The 16980-nt window shown below is 37.9% G+C and overlaps 1 protein-coding gene across 1 annotated transcript in view; it reads right to left on the reverse strand.

Moving 5' to 3' along the window:
- The window catches only part of PTPRR (protein tyrosine phosphatase receptor type R), a gene marked incomplete at its 5' end in the record, with an annotated part of 112669 nt that extends 96013 nt beyond the window's left edge, over window positions 1-16656 (reverse strand). The window contains 3 exons of the mRNA XM_022571538.2: window positions 6041-6151; window positions 13375-13530; window positions 16522-16656. Of these exons, the coding sequence (XP_022427246.2) occupies window positions 6041-6151; window positions 13375-13530; window positions 16522-16656 (402 nt within the window). The remainder of the gene's footprint in view (window positions 1-6040; window positions 6152-13374; window positions 13531-16521) is intronic.
- Between the last annotated feature and the right edge of the window lie 324 nt (window positions 16657-16980).

The following is a 16980-nucleotide window of genomic DNA, read 5'->3' on the forward strand; positions in this document are numbered from 1 at the left end:
AGAGTCACTTGGTAATTTGAAAAAAGAAAGAGAATGGAATATTGAATGAAAGGATCTGTAAAACTCAAAACTATAGCAGGAGAAAAAAATAATAGCAGGAAGAAGAGAATCAGAGAAACACAGAAATGAGAGGAAGCTAAAAAAAAAGTCCTATAAAGTTATTTTGCAGCTTATAATTTTCATTTAAAAAATCTTATTAAGTGGTACACCTTAAATTTACATAGTGTTATATGTCAAATATATTTCAATAAAAAAACACATAGGTGGGTAACACACAAAACATCTGTTTGGATTAAAATATGTTCAAATCTCAAAATGATGCCACCAACTAACAGTCATAGCATTTGTCCTTTGCAGTAGTTTATAGTTAGTTCTGAAATAGTTCATTCATTCATTTCTTTTAGTTTAAATGTGAATCAATTGCTACTACGTTCCAGAAACAACATCATGGACGCAAAGATAGCACACAATCCTCGCTTTTGGGAGTTCACTGGCTTCCAGAAGAGAAAGATGGGTAAAAATGATGTCCAGTACCAGATACTAGGTGCAAAAACAGAGATGTGTCAACAGCAGGTATGGTGTGGTACACATTTATCACCTCTGTCTGGGTTGAATGTCTCTGATTAACACAGGCATCCCCATTTATTCCTGGACCCCTTTGGGGCCAGAAATAGATGTTCACAAGATAGTGTGACAGGACTGGAAGAAACTAACAGTGTGACTCCTTTATACATGAGATCACGGTAAAGAGCCCAGCCTTTTAATCCAGGTAGACTTGGGTTCGAATTCCAATGCCTCCCCTCAGACACCCACACACATATACCCACCCACTGCTTGTTCTTGGTCAAGTCACTTATCTTCTCTGATTCTTGGTTTCCTCTTCAGTAAAATTAGGAAACTAAAATACATTAAGTGTTTATACATAGGGCCTATAATTAATAATACTGTATTGTATACTTAAAAGTTCGCTAAGAGGATAGATCTTACGTTAAGTGCTCTTATCACAACACAAAATAATAATAATAAATAAAGAGGGCAGGAGGAAACTTTTGGAGGTGATATATGTGTTCATGACATAGCTTGTGGTGATGGTTTTATGGGTGTGTGCTTATCTCCAAACTCGAGTTGTTTACATTAAACATGTACAGCTTTTTGTATGTCAATAAAGTGGTTTTAAAAATACATTGTTTAGTACCAGGCAGTAAATTTAGTACCAGTAAATGGCAGTAAATTTAGTACCAGTAAATGGCAGTAAATTTAGTACCAGTAAATGGCAGTAAATGGAAGAAAATAATCATTATTATTGTTATTATTATCTTTCTTATTATCGAGAGGGTTGTATTTTGAGCTAAATGGTTTTTATTAACCAGAAAAAAATTGAAAATTAGTTTGAGACATGCCTACTTTGGTAAATGGTTCTGTAAACAAAGCCTTTCAGCTAGGAATCTAGTCCCATTTTCCTCAATCCCTAGGAATTATACATAACATATTAGAAAAGTATGGCTATTTATGTCCACCTTTGACATGCATTTTCTTTGTGATGCTTGGGCTGTAGTAGGTAGTCTGATAAAGAATTTCCTGCCTCAGCTACCAAGACCATGACTAGAGAAACTCTTTGGATGACACATGAATGGCTCTTCTATGGGTCTAACAAGCCAGAGCTTTTATTGACCCAAACAGCTCTTTTTTATGTGTTTTCTAAAATTGCTTTTCAGTAGCAATCTGGTTTTAGACAGCTCTACCTACATTCCATAAATACCTTTTCACTTGTTAATAAACCTCTAAGTGCACTGAAGATCTAATGTAGTTGATAAATGGTGTTCTTTCTATTATTTATTCCAACTTAAGGACTAATTCTTCTTAGTAATATATTCCTCCACCTAAAACAGACTGAATGGATTGGAAGTGGCCCACACATTTTTTCTTGGAAAATTGTATTTGTCTATTTGTTGCACCACCCACTCTACATTCACATTTGAGAGGTGCTAAATAAGTCACACATTTGAAAATGTCATGCATGTCTAATTTTATGCCTGGCAACACACATTTTTTCTTAAATTTTAAGGAAAGTAAATAATATGCCACATTTCAAAAAATTTGCCAAGGCTTACGTTATTGTTACAGAGCACATAATCCTCCATGACAGCAATTCACCTATATAATTTCATAATAAAACCACATGCTTTTCATTTCTATGATATGAGAAAGGCTTGGACACAAATAATGGCATTCGATCTTTCATAAACATAATTAATGCCAGAGGGAAATTTCTGAGTGATATCTTTTCCTTTGCCATGGAATCAACAAAATTATGGGAAACAGAAACCAGAATACACTTGTTTGAAAAATCACAAAAGTGATAGTATAACTATTACTGAGAGATCCAAGGAAAAACTTACTTTAAATCAAGATCAGTATCAAAAACATTTGAACAAGTACAAAGATAAGCTTATTTTAGAGAATCACATTTGACTAGCCCTTAAATGTGAACTGTTTACTTGTCAGTGGTTAAGCTGTATCAGATACATTTAACTTCATCTTAATCCTGTCTATCAGGTAGTATTTATTTTTCCATCAATATTAATTCCTTTCTGTACTACTGGTTCCCCTGTTATTTTATTTTATTTTTTTTTGCAGTACGCAGGCCTCTCACTGTTGTGGCCTCTCCCGTTTTGAAGCACAGGCTCCAGATGCGCAGGCCCAGCGGCCACGGCTCACGGGCCCAGCCGCTCCGCGGCATGTGGGATCTTCCCGGACCGGGGCACGAACCTGTGTCCCCTGCATTGGCAGGCGGACTCTCAAGCACTGCGCCACCAGGGAAGCGCCCCCACCCCCCGTTATTTTTAAAGTGACCCTTTCACATTAAAAAGTAAGAGAGTGTTTGAAATATATCATTCTACCACTTTTATTTATTCAAGAACTGTTGGAATACAAATCAAAATGTGTTTCTTCTCTCTCACTACTCGCCATCTCCAATGCATTCCTCTCCCAGGAAATGGAAGCACCACCCATCCAGGTAGTCAGTCAAATAATGTAGGAGTCATCCTTCATTTTTCTCTTTCTTCCTCCCAGAGAATCAGTACACAGCAAGTCCTGTCAGTTCCACCTGCAAATAAATCTCCATCCTTCACCCCTCTCCATCTACACCACCACCCTCTACTCCGGGCCGCCATCATATTTCTCATCAGGCTAATACAGTAGCTGCCAGAAGGGTCCTCCTACTCCCACACTTCACCCCAAGCTCTGTCCCCAGCCACTTGCCACCAACAGAGACCACAGTCTTTTAAAATATACAAATCAGATCACATCAAAGCTCTGCCTAAAACACTCAGCTTACAGCCTTCTCCTGGAAACCAGCGAGGCCTAGCTGCCCCACCTGCCGTATCCTCTGCCAGGGAGCCCCTTCCCTACATGTTCGTATGTCTCAGATGTCTCCGATTGCTCCACTACCTGTTGCTTCAGCTCACTATCATCTCTTCATGGCCCTTAAGGCTTTTGAGTTTCTACAAAATTAATAAACTTTATTTTTTAAAAGCAGTTTTAGGTTTACAGAAAACCTGAGCAGAGAGCACAGAGTTCTCATATACCGCCTCTCCCATAGCTCTCTCAGCAGCTTTCCCTGTCATTAACGTCTCGCATTCGCATGGCGTACTTGTTACTCTTGAGCCTACTCTGATATGCTATCGTTAATGAAGTCTAGAATGTAGATTAGGGCTCACTCTCAGTGTTGTACATTCTATGGGTTTTGACAAACCCCTAATGTCATGCACGCACCATTACAGTATCATACAGAATAGTCTCACTGCCCTAAAAGTCCAACTATTCATCCTACAGCTTCTGGCAACCACTGATCTTTTTACTGTCTCTATAGTTTTGCCTCTGGCAGAATGTCATATACTCAGAATCACAGAATACGGTCACTACTTGATTTTTTAAAATGTTAATGTAATTATTGTCTGGGTGCCCCTCTGGACTACAGGACTCATGAACACAGGGACCTCATCTGTCTTGTTCCTTCCTTTGTCCACAGGGCCAACAACAGGCTCACAGAGAGCCCTCTGCAGGAATTCCTGGATTGAATGAATGGATGAATCTACCTACCAGCCCAGTAGGGAGCAATCACCTACACACTTCTGAAACATTCCTTTCTCAGTTTGTTCTAGTAACTTTGGAGTAGCCTTATTTAGATTTTTGAATTTTACATGGATGTTTTGCAGACACTGGGAAAGGAAGAGTTAGTTGTTCCCTGGCCCCAGGTAGTTGAGGGTGTGGCTACTACAAGTCCTGTTACTACTTGCGATCAGTATGTCAGGCAGGAGTTCATCCAGTCATGGTGGATACAGGGGCGCTCCCTGAGCTGGAGATGCAGAATCTGGAGCATATCTAACAAGTGAATGGCAACCTCTGCTCTGTCTCTCTCAGCCCTCTAGGACTCACCAGCTGCTCCAGAATCTGCTTTCCCACTTTCCTCCTTGCCTTTGCTCTTCTGAATTGTAAGTATTTACTCCCTGAATAATCTCTATTTTTATCACTCTGTATCCCTTTCTATCCTCCCCTTCCTTCCAACGTTCCAAGCAGAAAAATACCTTAATTGTGACTTATGAGAGGGAGGGCAACACTTGAGATTTCCTTTATTTAAAAAAGAAGAACCACATATTTTAAAACACAATGAATCATAACAAGGAACCACACCCTCTCTACCTAAAAAATGCCCAGAGGTCTCTGCCAAAATTTCCATAAAACCTCCAACTTTCATTAAAATTATTTACCCTTAATCTCCACTATTTAAGATATAAAAATCTTAAATTATTCTTTTGTTGATATTGTCACAATTTTTAGAAATCTCCTCTCTTAGTGCCTGGCCCATAGGAGATGCCTCTAAATTCATGATAATAGAAACTTTAGAGTGCATGGGAGCTTGCTACTTTCTGTATTTTAGATTCTAGGAAATATGCCCATCTTCACCCTATTCAAGGCCTTAATTGTTTTATATCCTTCAAGTTGAGACCCACTCAGCCTCTTGTTTTCAAAAGGGAGCCCTAACCTTTCTAACATAAACCTCTTCCAGGAGGAGGAGCAGAAATAAACAAAATCCATTAAGACACTTCGCAACACTATTGCTTGTGGGAAGAATAATTAGCATGATGTCTTTGGGGGTGGCTGTTAAAAACTAAGGAAGGAATGTTTTTAAAAATGTGCAAAATTAAAAAGAACATAGCACACAGGAAGAAAAGATATTAAAACCCATCTGCAAACTTCAAATATTTTAAGTTATATCACAGAATTTTCAAAAGAATAGGAAAATCTTATCATTCTATTAGAAAGGTAACTGTTAACTCATTCAGTACCAAAGAGCACTGCCTAGTCTAGTGTGTTTAGGTTTATTTGGGGTTCTATGTTTTTAATATGAAATACACTTTTAAAGTCTTCATATCTATAATTTGTAATTTACAGAGCTATTTGCAGTGTATTCTTTCATACTTTTACGTTATTCATTCACCTAAAAAATTAGTTGATTATGGATTGTTTAGCCCTTTAGCCTATAATCATCTCCTTTTCATGCCTGGAATTTCATATATTACTTTCAAGGCCCTTTAAAAATAAGAAAACCTTATTTTTACTCATTAAGAAGTAAGCTTGCCCCAAGACATATTTCTTTATAAAATTTTTCCCAAGTTGCACAAAGATAATATAAAAGAAGAAATAAAGCAAGTCCAAAGTGTACCCATGAGACTTAAATGGCTTTGAGGATTCCACTGACCTCGGTAAATCACTTTCTAAAACTTCGTTCTCAGGGTTGATCAAGTTACGAAAAGCCTCAGTGCAATTACAGCCTTATTCTTCAGGTCAGAATCCATAATTCCCTAGGTTTTCCTTTAGCTATCACTCTGCTGTCAGATGTGAAATATTCCCAACCTATCAGGGTCATAGTCTTGCCTCTGTTCTCAGTCTTTTCAACATTCTTTTGAATGGCAATATATCGAATAATATTAAGCAGTGGGCTCAGTAAAGGATAAAATATATAAAGAAGCAAACTTACCATCAAACACGTTACTATAATAACAAATATGCTGAGAAAAATGACAACAGCATAAAATCCTTCTTTGCTCCAGATTTTGTCCGCTTCATGCTGCCCTTGTAAAACATTTTTCTTTGAAAGCAAAACAGAAAGTCCGATGTTAAATGAGAGCTTGAGGAGACTGGCGTTCTTATCAGACACTAAACATATTTTTAGCTTGATTCCATTCAGTGTAGAACACACCTACATCCCCCGCTGCCAGAGCTGCTTCTCAATCTGATCTAAGACATTGGATTGCCGTTCTTATACGTTAAGATGCTATTTTATCTCCTGTACAGGAGCAAGCATGCCCGACATGGCATATAGGGCCATAGGCTTTGTGAGTGTCCCTCAGGGTCTCTCTTGGAAACTACCTGGTTCACAGGTGAGAGAGTTCTGCTCTTTTCTGTGCTGAGGAAATTGTTTATGAAGCTCTCCTTACTCTGCTTTCAGGCTCCTCCCATAACATCAACACCCTGCTTTACGTGCTGTAATACTGCTCTCTGCTTTTAAACAGAAGTGAAACAGGTGCAAACAAAATCTCATGATGCATCAATAAACAGAGCAACAATGTCGGCATCACTGCCTTTTTTTTGTTTTCTTTTATGAAATCTTTTTTTTTTAAATGCAGTCTATTTTGTCAAAATCTGATTAATGTACCACTTTAACCACATAAATTGTTAGGGTTTTATATTTTATTTAAAGCAACAGGGAACACCAGAATGTCCAGAATTATTTGGTACTAAAAGGAAAAATAGTTTTACTTTAATTTATTTCTCTCTTTGTTTATTTACTTAGCTTACTATTTGAAGGGTGGAAGGGTAGAGAAAAAGCATGAATAACATGTGAATGAGTGGTTTGGTTTTATTTTACCCATTCTTTTTAAAAAAGCGCATCTACTAAAATCACATCTTATAATAAGGCAATGAAATTTAATAATTCAGTGAAATTTATAGATTTATGGTTAAAGAAAATTGAGCTTGAAACCAAATGGTCCACAATTAGGAAAAAAATATAAAGGCTAAATCAAGTCAAATGCTCCCACTCATCTAAAATTACATTTTGTTGGAGTCTGCTTTTTCCCCTTTTGGTTGAGATGTCTCTAATGATTAAGAAAGCCTTGAGAAGCATGATAGTGAATGATGAAAGGCCACATGGAGAGTGGCCCTGGAGAATGAGAGGTCGTCTTGTGCATTCCAGCGTCAGATGAATTCCCAGCTTAATGTAACCCCTGGGATGACTTCAGCCTATACTATGTGGAAAAGAAGAACCACCCAGCTGATCCTAGTCAACCTACAGAATCATGAGAAAAAAATAGTAGTTGTCTCAAAAAGAAAAAAAAAAAAGCCTTCAGCAAAACCTGTACTTGTAGGTGTCTGAACCTGGAAATCATTGTTAATTATTTTTCAAGACTTAAAAAAAATAAAATGCATTCCACATTTGTAAACTAGACAAAAAGAAATATTTGCCTTGAAAAATATTTTATGAAAACTTTTATCCTGAAACTCAAGCGAGTCTTGGTGGGGAGTTGAACAAAACAGAATGGAAAGGATCTCTGAGTTCAATTGTGGTTACAATAACTATGTGAGGAAGACTTCTCTTGCTTGAAGTAGTTGAGTTTCCATTTCCTTTGCTTGTAAAATATAGATATGCTCACTGTAATATCTTGCCTTCTTTAAGACATAGACACATTTATAGATGCAAGAAATGATTTATGCATGTTTTTAAAATACATAAATGGTAAGTTGATGGAGAATCTGAAAATACTTGCTTGATGAAATGAGTAGAAACCAATATGTCCTGAAAAAGAAATCTTGGGGTCAAGTGACAACATGTCTTTTACTCATTGACCTTAGCCAGATCATATTTTATTCCTATGTCTCTGTACACATAGCTGGAAACTAAGAGAAGACTCTTGTAGAAATCAAGTATAAATATGGAAATGAGTTTTTTGCAGGAAAATAAATAGCATCTATTGCTTGCTATAAAAGCAAACCACTTAAGCCTTCAAGTAGGTAGCATAAACTTGTCAAATTTAAGTGTGAGGATCTGAGCTTTAGTTCATGTAAAATTTGGATTAAAAAAGGAGTGGTTAGGTGGGTGGAAAGAGATTTTGTGTTCCTAACCTGATTTGGTTCCTTTCTTGTTTTTCCTACTATAGTTCCACACCTCCTGGAATACCAACAGGTTCCTTTCTGCTTAAGACAAATCTATTTTGTTTTCTCTTTTAACCAAAGCAGTAATGATGGAGGAATTAACCTCCCACCCCTCCATCCCCCGCCAGCACTTAGAAAGACACATGTTTTGAACTCCTAGAACTTAGCCACTGCACTTTCTTGGTAAATAGATTTCCTTCTGAGTCATGCTAGCCCTGCTGAGCACTACTATATTTGTACAGAGATCTAAAAACCTTGATAAGGGCAGGGTAATAAATGGAAAAGTTTGTAGTTAAGATCCCACAAGTCATAAGATTGTAATTCAGAAGAATCTCCAATCTAACCTTTGTATAAGGTTAATGTGATGCCTTTCACATTGTTTTTCTTTTTTTTTTTTTGTGGTACGCAGGCCTCTCACTGTTGTGGCCTTTCCTGTTGTGGAGCACAGGATCCGGACGCACAGGCTCAGAGGCCATGGCTCACGGGCCCAGCCGCTCCGCGGCATGTGGGATCTTCCCGGACCGGGGCACGAACCCGTGTGGCCTGCATCGGCAGGCGGACTCTCAACCACTACGCCACCAGGGAAGCCCATTCCTTTTACATTTTGACAGGGGACTGAAGGTTCAATAATTCAGAGGCTCCATGGCTGGGTCAAACCAATGCGCTGCATCATCTTAACGTCTTATGTCACAACAATATCACTTTCCCTTTAGCTTTGTGGCAGTGAAAGAAGCTGCTGGGTTTTGTTTTGTTTGATTGTATAAAATTTGGGCAGTTTCCGGTACCGATAGCAATGGCTTCTCTATATCCTGTTTAATAATTTGATATACTAGAGTTTTCTTTTCTTTTCTTTTTATTAAAACCAATTCTGACCCCAAATGCTGGAGAGATGATACAGAGACTTTCAGAGCTACATCTCTTTAGAGAGATGGAGCACACAGAATAAGAATAAAGTGGAAATGTTATAAATTAGCTGGTTAATTAATTGATTTAGGCAGATAAGTGAGTTGTATCCTACAACAATATGGTTTTGTTAGATAAATGCCAAACTTCCACTGTATCATGCACAAGGTAAACAATTCGGTCTGAGAGATCTGACCCATGTTAACATTGATTGCATTCCTCCTCGGCACTGTATGGCTAGGACTATATAATTCTTTAGACTGCTGGCCAATGTTTAAAGGAACAATCACTAAACTCGTGGATTATGATTATATTTATTTGGTATGATTTTTTTTCTCTTTGTAAACATGCCATGAAAGTATCAGTCAGTATATTGTCCTGTTATTTAAAGAAGGTAACTTCCTCCTTTGAAACATAAGACCTGTGAAACTGTGGTAATTTGCAACTGAACAATAACAAAATCCTAAATCATTTTTTTTCACTATCATTGCAAAATTACTGCTTCAACAGACATTTAATTTTGTAAAAACATCTAAAGATAGAAACTAAAACAATGCATTTAATTTTATTTCCCTGAGATTTAACTTATTAGGCAAGAGGAAGTCTGGTTTTTAATTTTTAGGAGCATCTTATTATAAAATAATATTTGAGGTCCTCCAATGTTCTAGGTACCATATATAAATATATAAAAGAAATAATGTCTTTGTCTCTCAAGAAACTTAAATTTGAAATAAAAATAGATGAATAAGCGAAAGGAAATCTCTATTTGGTAATTGTCTTTGTTTCCCAAGAGTCGTTTCTGATTTAAATAAAATCAAGCAAATAAAGAAATGGCAACAACAAAAAACACACGCTTCCCTGAAAGTAATTAATAAAAGTGTAGGAAGAGATGCTTTGAGACAGCATTCACCATGTTCTGTAATCCATGTAAAGGATGAAAACCCAAAATACCAATATTCCTTTTTTTGTTCTGGTAATAAACATGTTACCATAACAGAGCTATAATGTGGAGATAGAAATGTGAAAGAATGGGTTGAGGCATAAGCTGTTACTACACATTTACCACAAATGATGAATAAAGAAGTGGGAAAACTCACAGAATACCTATCAGCTTAAACAACTATCAACAAATGCTTTTGCAGCGCCTCTTGGACTGTATGTGTCTGAAGCTCCCTCTGAGGGCCTGTGCACACTGCAGACGGCTCTCTTCTGTCTGCAGTTAGAGCTTCCGATCAGAGGGTACCGCTGGGCCCATTCTAGAAGTGCCAGAACAAAACGCTCAAACAATACACCAGTCCCTGATGAAATGCTCCTTATATCCAATTAAAATACTTCCCAGTCTCCTGTAATATAATAGTTTGTAGATTCTAGATTTCCTAGATTTTTAGATTCCCAGAATTTTATAAGAAAATATCATATTTTGATCATCAAATACACTTTCATTATTCAAATGCAATACAGACCTATGGTCTATTGAGAGCTAATCGTTCTGTGACAGGCATTCAGGCTAAGCTCCTTGCCTTCACCAGTCTGAGGTGTGTTGGAGGACCCCCAAATACTTGAGTTTAATTAATTTTTTGGTATGGTGAGCTTCTCTTGGTCTGCAAAGCTGGCTGACTCACTAAGCTGCCATACTCCTAAAGCCTTCAGAATGGCATTTAAACTCAGAATAAAGCAACAGGGCGAAATGCTTATTTTATTCACTGAAAGCTTATGGGAAGCAGAATAAATTAATCTAATGGTCTTTTAAAATTTTAAAGAAGAATTGTCCAGAGCAAGATGTGTGGAAGTCAGTCTGTGAGGGGCTTGAACTATGGGCATGGAGTTTGGTTTGATGTACAAAGGGGAGCCCCTTCAGAGTCACACGCAGGGAGGGCTGGGGAGGGGTCTGGGTGTTTAAGCTCGTGTTGACCTTTCTCCTGGTCTCTCTGAATCATGAAGGGACCTCCTCTTTCTCAAAACTCCCATGGCACAGTACGGTTATGTTATCATAGCCCTGTATTTTCCTTATCTGCTTGTCTCTTGTTGCCTTATTAGAACTCATTGAAAGCAAAAATCTGATTTTATTTGTTTGTGTGTGTGTTTGCTTATTCATTTATTTTTCTGACTTTGGACACCACCTAGCCGAGCGCTTGGCTATTTGTATGCCTACTGTATGCCAGGCCCTGAATGAAGGCACTGAAGACACAGATAAAATGAAATGAAATGCTCTCAAGGAACGACGGTGCAGAGATGGACATGAAGGCCAACGTGGGGTAAGGGGTTTTTGTACTAAGCTCAATGAGAACACAAAGCCAGCGCCCACATCTGTGGAGGTACAAGGGAAGGCTTCACTATACAGTAGACTGATCTTGAAACATGAAAGGTGCACAGACGGACCAACATACACACAGGCATGGAGGGAAGAAATGGTGTGGGGTGTCCTGGTGCCTATTAATAGTTTGGAATGGCTGAAGCATAAACTAAGAGAGTGTTGTTCAACAATGATAAACTCAGCACACAAAGAACCATATACCATATTAAGAAATCCAGACTTGATTCTACAGAATTTAGGAAGCCAAAGAAGAGTCATGACATTAGGAGGGCATGGCCAGATTTGCTTTTAGAAAGATTACTCTGGTGGCAAGAAAGAAAACACTGTGTGCATGTGTGGATGTGTGCATGTGCACGTGCATGTGTGAGCTGGGGTTGGCAGCAGAGACAGCAAGGAGGGAAGCAACACTAAATGCAGGAAGGCCAGTTGGAGGTTGTTATTACAGTCGTGGTTCAATGATGAAATACATTTTCATTCTGCAGTCAAATTACATTTGTTCAGTGCCTACTCTTTGTGAAGATTTCCATGTTTTTTTTTTCTTTTTCTTTTTTTTTGCGGTACGCGGGCCTCTCACTGTTGTGGCCTCTCCCGTTGCGGAGCACAGGCTCCGGACGCGCAGTCTCAGCGGCCATGGCTCACGAGCCCAGCCGCCCGCGGCATGGGGGATCTTCCCGGACTGGGGCACGAACCAATGTCCCCTGCGTCGGCAGGCGGACTCCCAACCACTGCGCCACCAGGGAAGCCCTCCATGTATTTTTTTTAAATTTAAAAATTTTATTCATATTTCAAGTTTATAAGATAAGGACTCTACCCATTTTTCCTTTCCTTTCCTTTTCTTTTCCTTTCTCCCTTCCTTCTTTTTTTCCTTCCTTCCTTCCTTTCTTCCTCCCTCCCTTACTTTTCTCCTTCCTTCCTTCCTTTCTTTTTCTATACTCATTTAGGATATGAAGAAACTGAGGCTCAGAGAGGTTGATACTATGTAAAGACAGACTTAATCTCACAGAGATTAAATCACCCAAGGTCACACACATTTTAAGTGCTGGCTTTGGGATCCAAGCTCAATCTTGTACCAAAGCTTTTTATACCATACCTGTGGCATTTGCTGTAATGAGAGGCAGTGTGCTTTACTGCAAAGGGTAATAGACTAGGAATAAGGTATCTAGATTTTAAATATTGCTTTATACCTCATTTGCTTTGTCACCTTGATGAAATCACTTAATTTCTACGGGCCTTACTTTCTGTATCTTTAAAATGTTCGCATGTGTTCCCTCAAGGTCTAATGCTTTGATTCTGTGAATTTAATTACATATGTTTGGGATGATGTTCATTCTAGCAAGTTTGGAGTGGGATGGAGTAGGTGAAGTAAAAAAGAGACTGGATTTATTCAGGAATGAGAGTATTGGAGTGGTGGGGGAAATCTGAAAAGTGCCGAATTTAGAAAGCACTATGAAGGAGATATTCATAGTTCTTAAGACTGGGTTCCTCAGCAAAAGAAAAATCACATTTCAAATTCATCCCAAGGTAGTGGAAAAAAGGGACCATTTGACAATGAAGGCAATGAGGAGTAAACCTGTTGAGGAGGAAAGATTTGAGGGTGTTTTTGGGGACACCCAAAATTCAGTAAAATTCAGTAAAAGTAATCAATTGACAAATATACCTAAGTGGCTTTTCTTCTGGACAATTTGTTGGATAAGTCAAAATAAATTATAAGGCCATAAAGATTGGAGAAGAAAGTGTCAAAAAGGGAAATTTGACATGAAAATGAACTTCCTTAAGGAAGAAACATATGCAATGTGAAATCAGAGAATTTTGACCCTTAGGGAGATTTTTATATTATCAAATAACACACGATAAACAGCTTTCATCTCAAAGCCTCCTAGAATTGGGTCATGTCATGCTAACTGTGCAAATTTTTAAATGAAATATTCCATGAAACAGCCTACCTCAGGGGAGACTTCTGTAATTCCAAACTGGGATAAACTTTGATGCAAAACATTGATATTAAGTGAACGCAGCACTTCCTCAGATGGCAGAGCATCAGAAATTCCTGCTTTTCGGTTTATGGGAGACACAAATAGTTCAACACTGTTCTTCTTTCCCTAGTAAAAGCAGATCATTTGTATACGTTAATAGACATTTTAAACAACTTTGGGAAATATTTGACTTCCTTCTAGAAACATTAAAGAAATTCAGAGCTTTAGGATCCTAAAAGACATCTTGGAGATCACCTTTATTAGGTATTCCTGGTACACTTAATATTAGCAGCCCAAAGCCCGAAATCTTCAAATGGCCTTCTTTCAATTAGTTGACACCTCTAGCTTTGTAATTTTATATTTCATTCGATGCTGGTTTATTTTCCATTCGGTATTGTAATTTTTGAGATATATTGTTCAGATGGTTCCTGAGTAATTGTGTTTAAAGAAGCATTTTAAAATCAATTAAATGAATTAAGTAAAACCTGATGTAACAGTACAATTATTAGACATCACCACCCCATATATATTTTTTTTATAACTTGTATTAATGTGAAGGCTGGACTAAGGAAGGTGATGCCGTCTTTGAAGTTGCTTCCCTGATCCTGTTCTTCACCTTAAATAAGTCACACTTTTAAGATCTATTGTTTGGTAGAAACCATGTTATGCAATGATATCATGTTACTTTCCTATTAGTATGACCTCATTACCTGAAACAGAGAGAGAGGATTTCTTACCTTAAATGGCCGAAATGCCACATACACATAAAAAACAAACACTACACAAAAATGACACTGCCTTTGATAGATTCTCTTTGACAACTTATACAAAGCACTTATAAAAGAAAATTGTTGTTAGTCTTTTCTTTTTGATACATGGAGTTCTCTCCTGCTAGAAAATTTTCTTTCTTTTTTTTTTTTTAGAAAGTTTTCGCAATTTATCAGAAGTTCAGCCACGTATAAAATGGAGTACTACTAGTCATCCAGGAAAAATGTTTCCGTGTTTGCAGTGAACAACAGACAATGACTAAATATTGCATAATACTGATGTGAAACATGTTTATAATAATTTAAATAGTTTATGACCTAATAACAACAATAGTAGGAAGAGAGCACTTGTTTTGGGCTTGTCATGCTCCCATGTGCCTTAAATCTGTTATCTCCAGGACAGAGGTATTAAGTTATTTCATTTTGTAAATGAAGGAACATTAAGTAGCTTGCCTTAGGTCATAGAGCTGGGACACGGCCAAGCTGGAAATGGAGTAGAATTCTGTGTCTGTCTCCAAAGCACACGCTCTTAATCACCATACCCTGCTGCCTCAGGTATCATCATAACTTAAACTATTATAAGAACTACTCTTAGGAATAGACATGCATAAATGCTACTAACATTCTCTGAGGATACGCATATCCCTCTCTGGGTGTGGCAAATCCCTCTTTTATCATTTCAAAGAGCTATTACGCTCTTTAAATCTATATATGTAAAAGTATATCTAAGATGTCTGAGTATATATATAAAATCTAGATCTAGATCTAAGACATCTATAATACCTCACTTCTCACTTAAGCAAGGTACACTGTGGATATAAATAACCTATTTCACTCTTTCATCATAATGGGAAATGCTGTATTTCTTCTATGCTATTGAGTTAAAAACTTTGTTTTTTTTTAAAGCTTATTTAGTCCCAGAAAATAGTTGACTCACAGAACAAAAGTTGTTATGGGGACAAAAACAATTCACCCTCCACACAGAAAAAAAGTGAAAAGAAACAAAAATTCTAAACCAAAATAAAAGCAAATTCTCCTCCATAGTGGGAAATGCAGGTGTTGATGCACTATAAAACTGAACTCAAGCAGGAGCGTAAGGATTTAAGGCAAGGAGAACAAGAAGTCCTTGCTTAAGTTTCTAATGCAGGGGAAATTAAGAACAATTTTAAAACTGTTAAAATGATTCTAAAGTCCTTTTTCACAGGAACCTCGGGATAATTAGCTTTTTACAAAGAGAAAGTCGTAAGATTTGAATTTGCATTTCTTTGTCTTTGCTCACACCCACCTTCAAGTGCAGATGGGAACATGTAGTTGAATGATATCAAGGTCCCTAAACACTGAGGAGAAGGGGGAAAGAAAGGATGCGGGTGATAGATCGGTCTAAAGTGAGCCTTATACAAAAGGTCCTTTGGGCTTCCTTCATCCCCACCTCAGATACCCATCCAAGTTTTCTCTCGACTTTTTCAAGGCTATTCTTGCATTGTATTTGGACTGCTGTCCTTAAGCATGGTTCTTCTTTATTCTTTATTCAAAATCCTCCGCCTATGTGTTCACTATCCTTCATCCTGATATATATATATTTTTAAAGTTATTTATTTATTTTTGGCTGCGTTGGGTCTTCGTTGCTGTGTGGGCTTTCTCTAGTTGCGGCGAGCGGGGGCTACTCTTCGTTGTGGTGTGCAGGCTTCTCATTGCGGTGGCTTCTCTTGTTGCAGAACACGGGCTCTAGGCACGCGGGCTTCAGTGGTTGTGGCGCACGGGCTTAGTTGCTCCGCGGCATGTGGGGATCTTCTTGGACAAGGGATTGAGCCCGTGTCCCCTGCATTGGCAGGCAGATTCTTAACCACTGCGCCATCAGGGAAGTCCCTCATCCTGATATACTTGAAGGGATTTTAATAGATGCTGTCTGGAGACAGTGCCTTACCTGATACAGAAGGTTTCCGTCTTAGGGAGAATATTTTGGGAGTAGTATCCGGTTGGTGAGACAAGTATTTTGGGCCCTTCTATTCATACCTACCAGGATAGCTAGCCTTGAACTACGAGAAGGTTGACAAACTTTTTCTGTAATGGGCCAGATAGCAAATATTTTAGCTTTTAATTTAGACAGACAATCTGTTGCAACGACTCAACTCTGCCATTGTAGTGCGAAAGAAGCCTTAGACAATATGTAAACAGACAGGTGTGGTCTGTTACAGTAAAACTTTCTTTACAAAAACAGGTGTTATACCAGATTTGGCTCGTGGACCATAAAACTATAGCATGGGTGTTCTTTATTATTGTTCATTATTCTTGAGCCCTGCAATAAAGATCAAAGCTTGTAATCTGGGAATGCGAAATGTTGGCATCTTACAATGAGGCGATTGATGTGCACTTGCTGGGGTAAGAGTCCTAAGGCTGCGGCCACTCCTTGGCGGAATATCCGAAGCAAGGTTATGTTCAGCCTATTTACATCCACTCGCAGTGTCTGGAAAATAAAAAATTCAAATTATAGTAAATCTTTGATTTTGGACATTCGGTTCCTGATGGATGACTGACCACAACAATTCCTGTGACTTTGAGAAATTCACACTCATGGTGCATTTTTAATGGAGATAAAAAAATTATAGGGACATTTTATGTGAAATTTTAAATGGTCTTACTTAAGAAGATGGTATATTGTATAATAATGCAATTTGTCTAGTTATAATCAAGAATCATATGAATGATCAATTCATAAAGAATTTCACTGAAATGTGTGTTGGTTTATTTTGCTTTAAGTCCAGATGACAGAATGTAATATGCAGCCAAGTATATTTCAGTAATCCAAGCC

This window comes from Delphinapterus leucas, chromosome 11 (assembly GCF_059928025.1).
Source record: "Delphinapterus leucas isolate spDelLeu-1000000601 "Yukka" chromosome 11, BTC_Dleu_Yukka2, whole genome shotgun sequence".
NCBI classification, from domain to species: domain Eukaryota; kingdom Metazoa; phylum Chordata; class Mammalia; order Artiodactyla; family Monodontidae; genus Delphinapterus; species Delphinapterus leucas.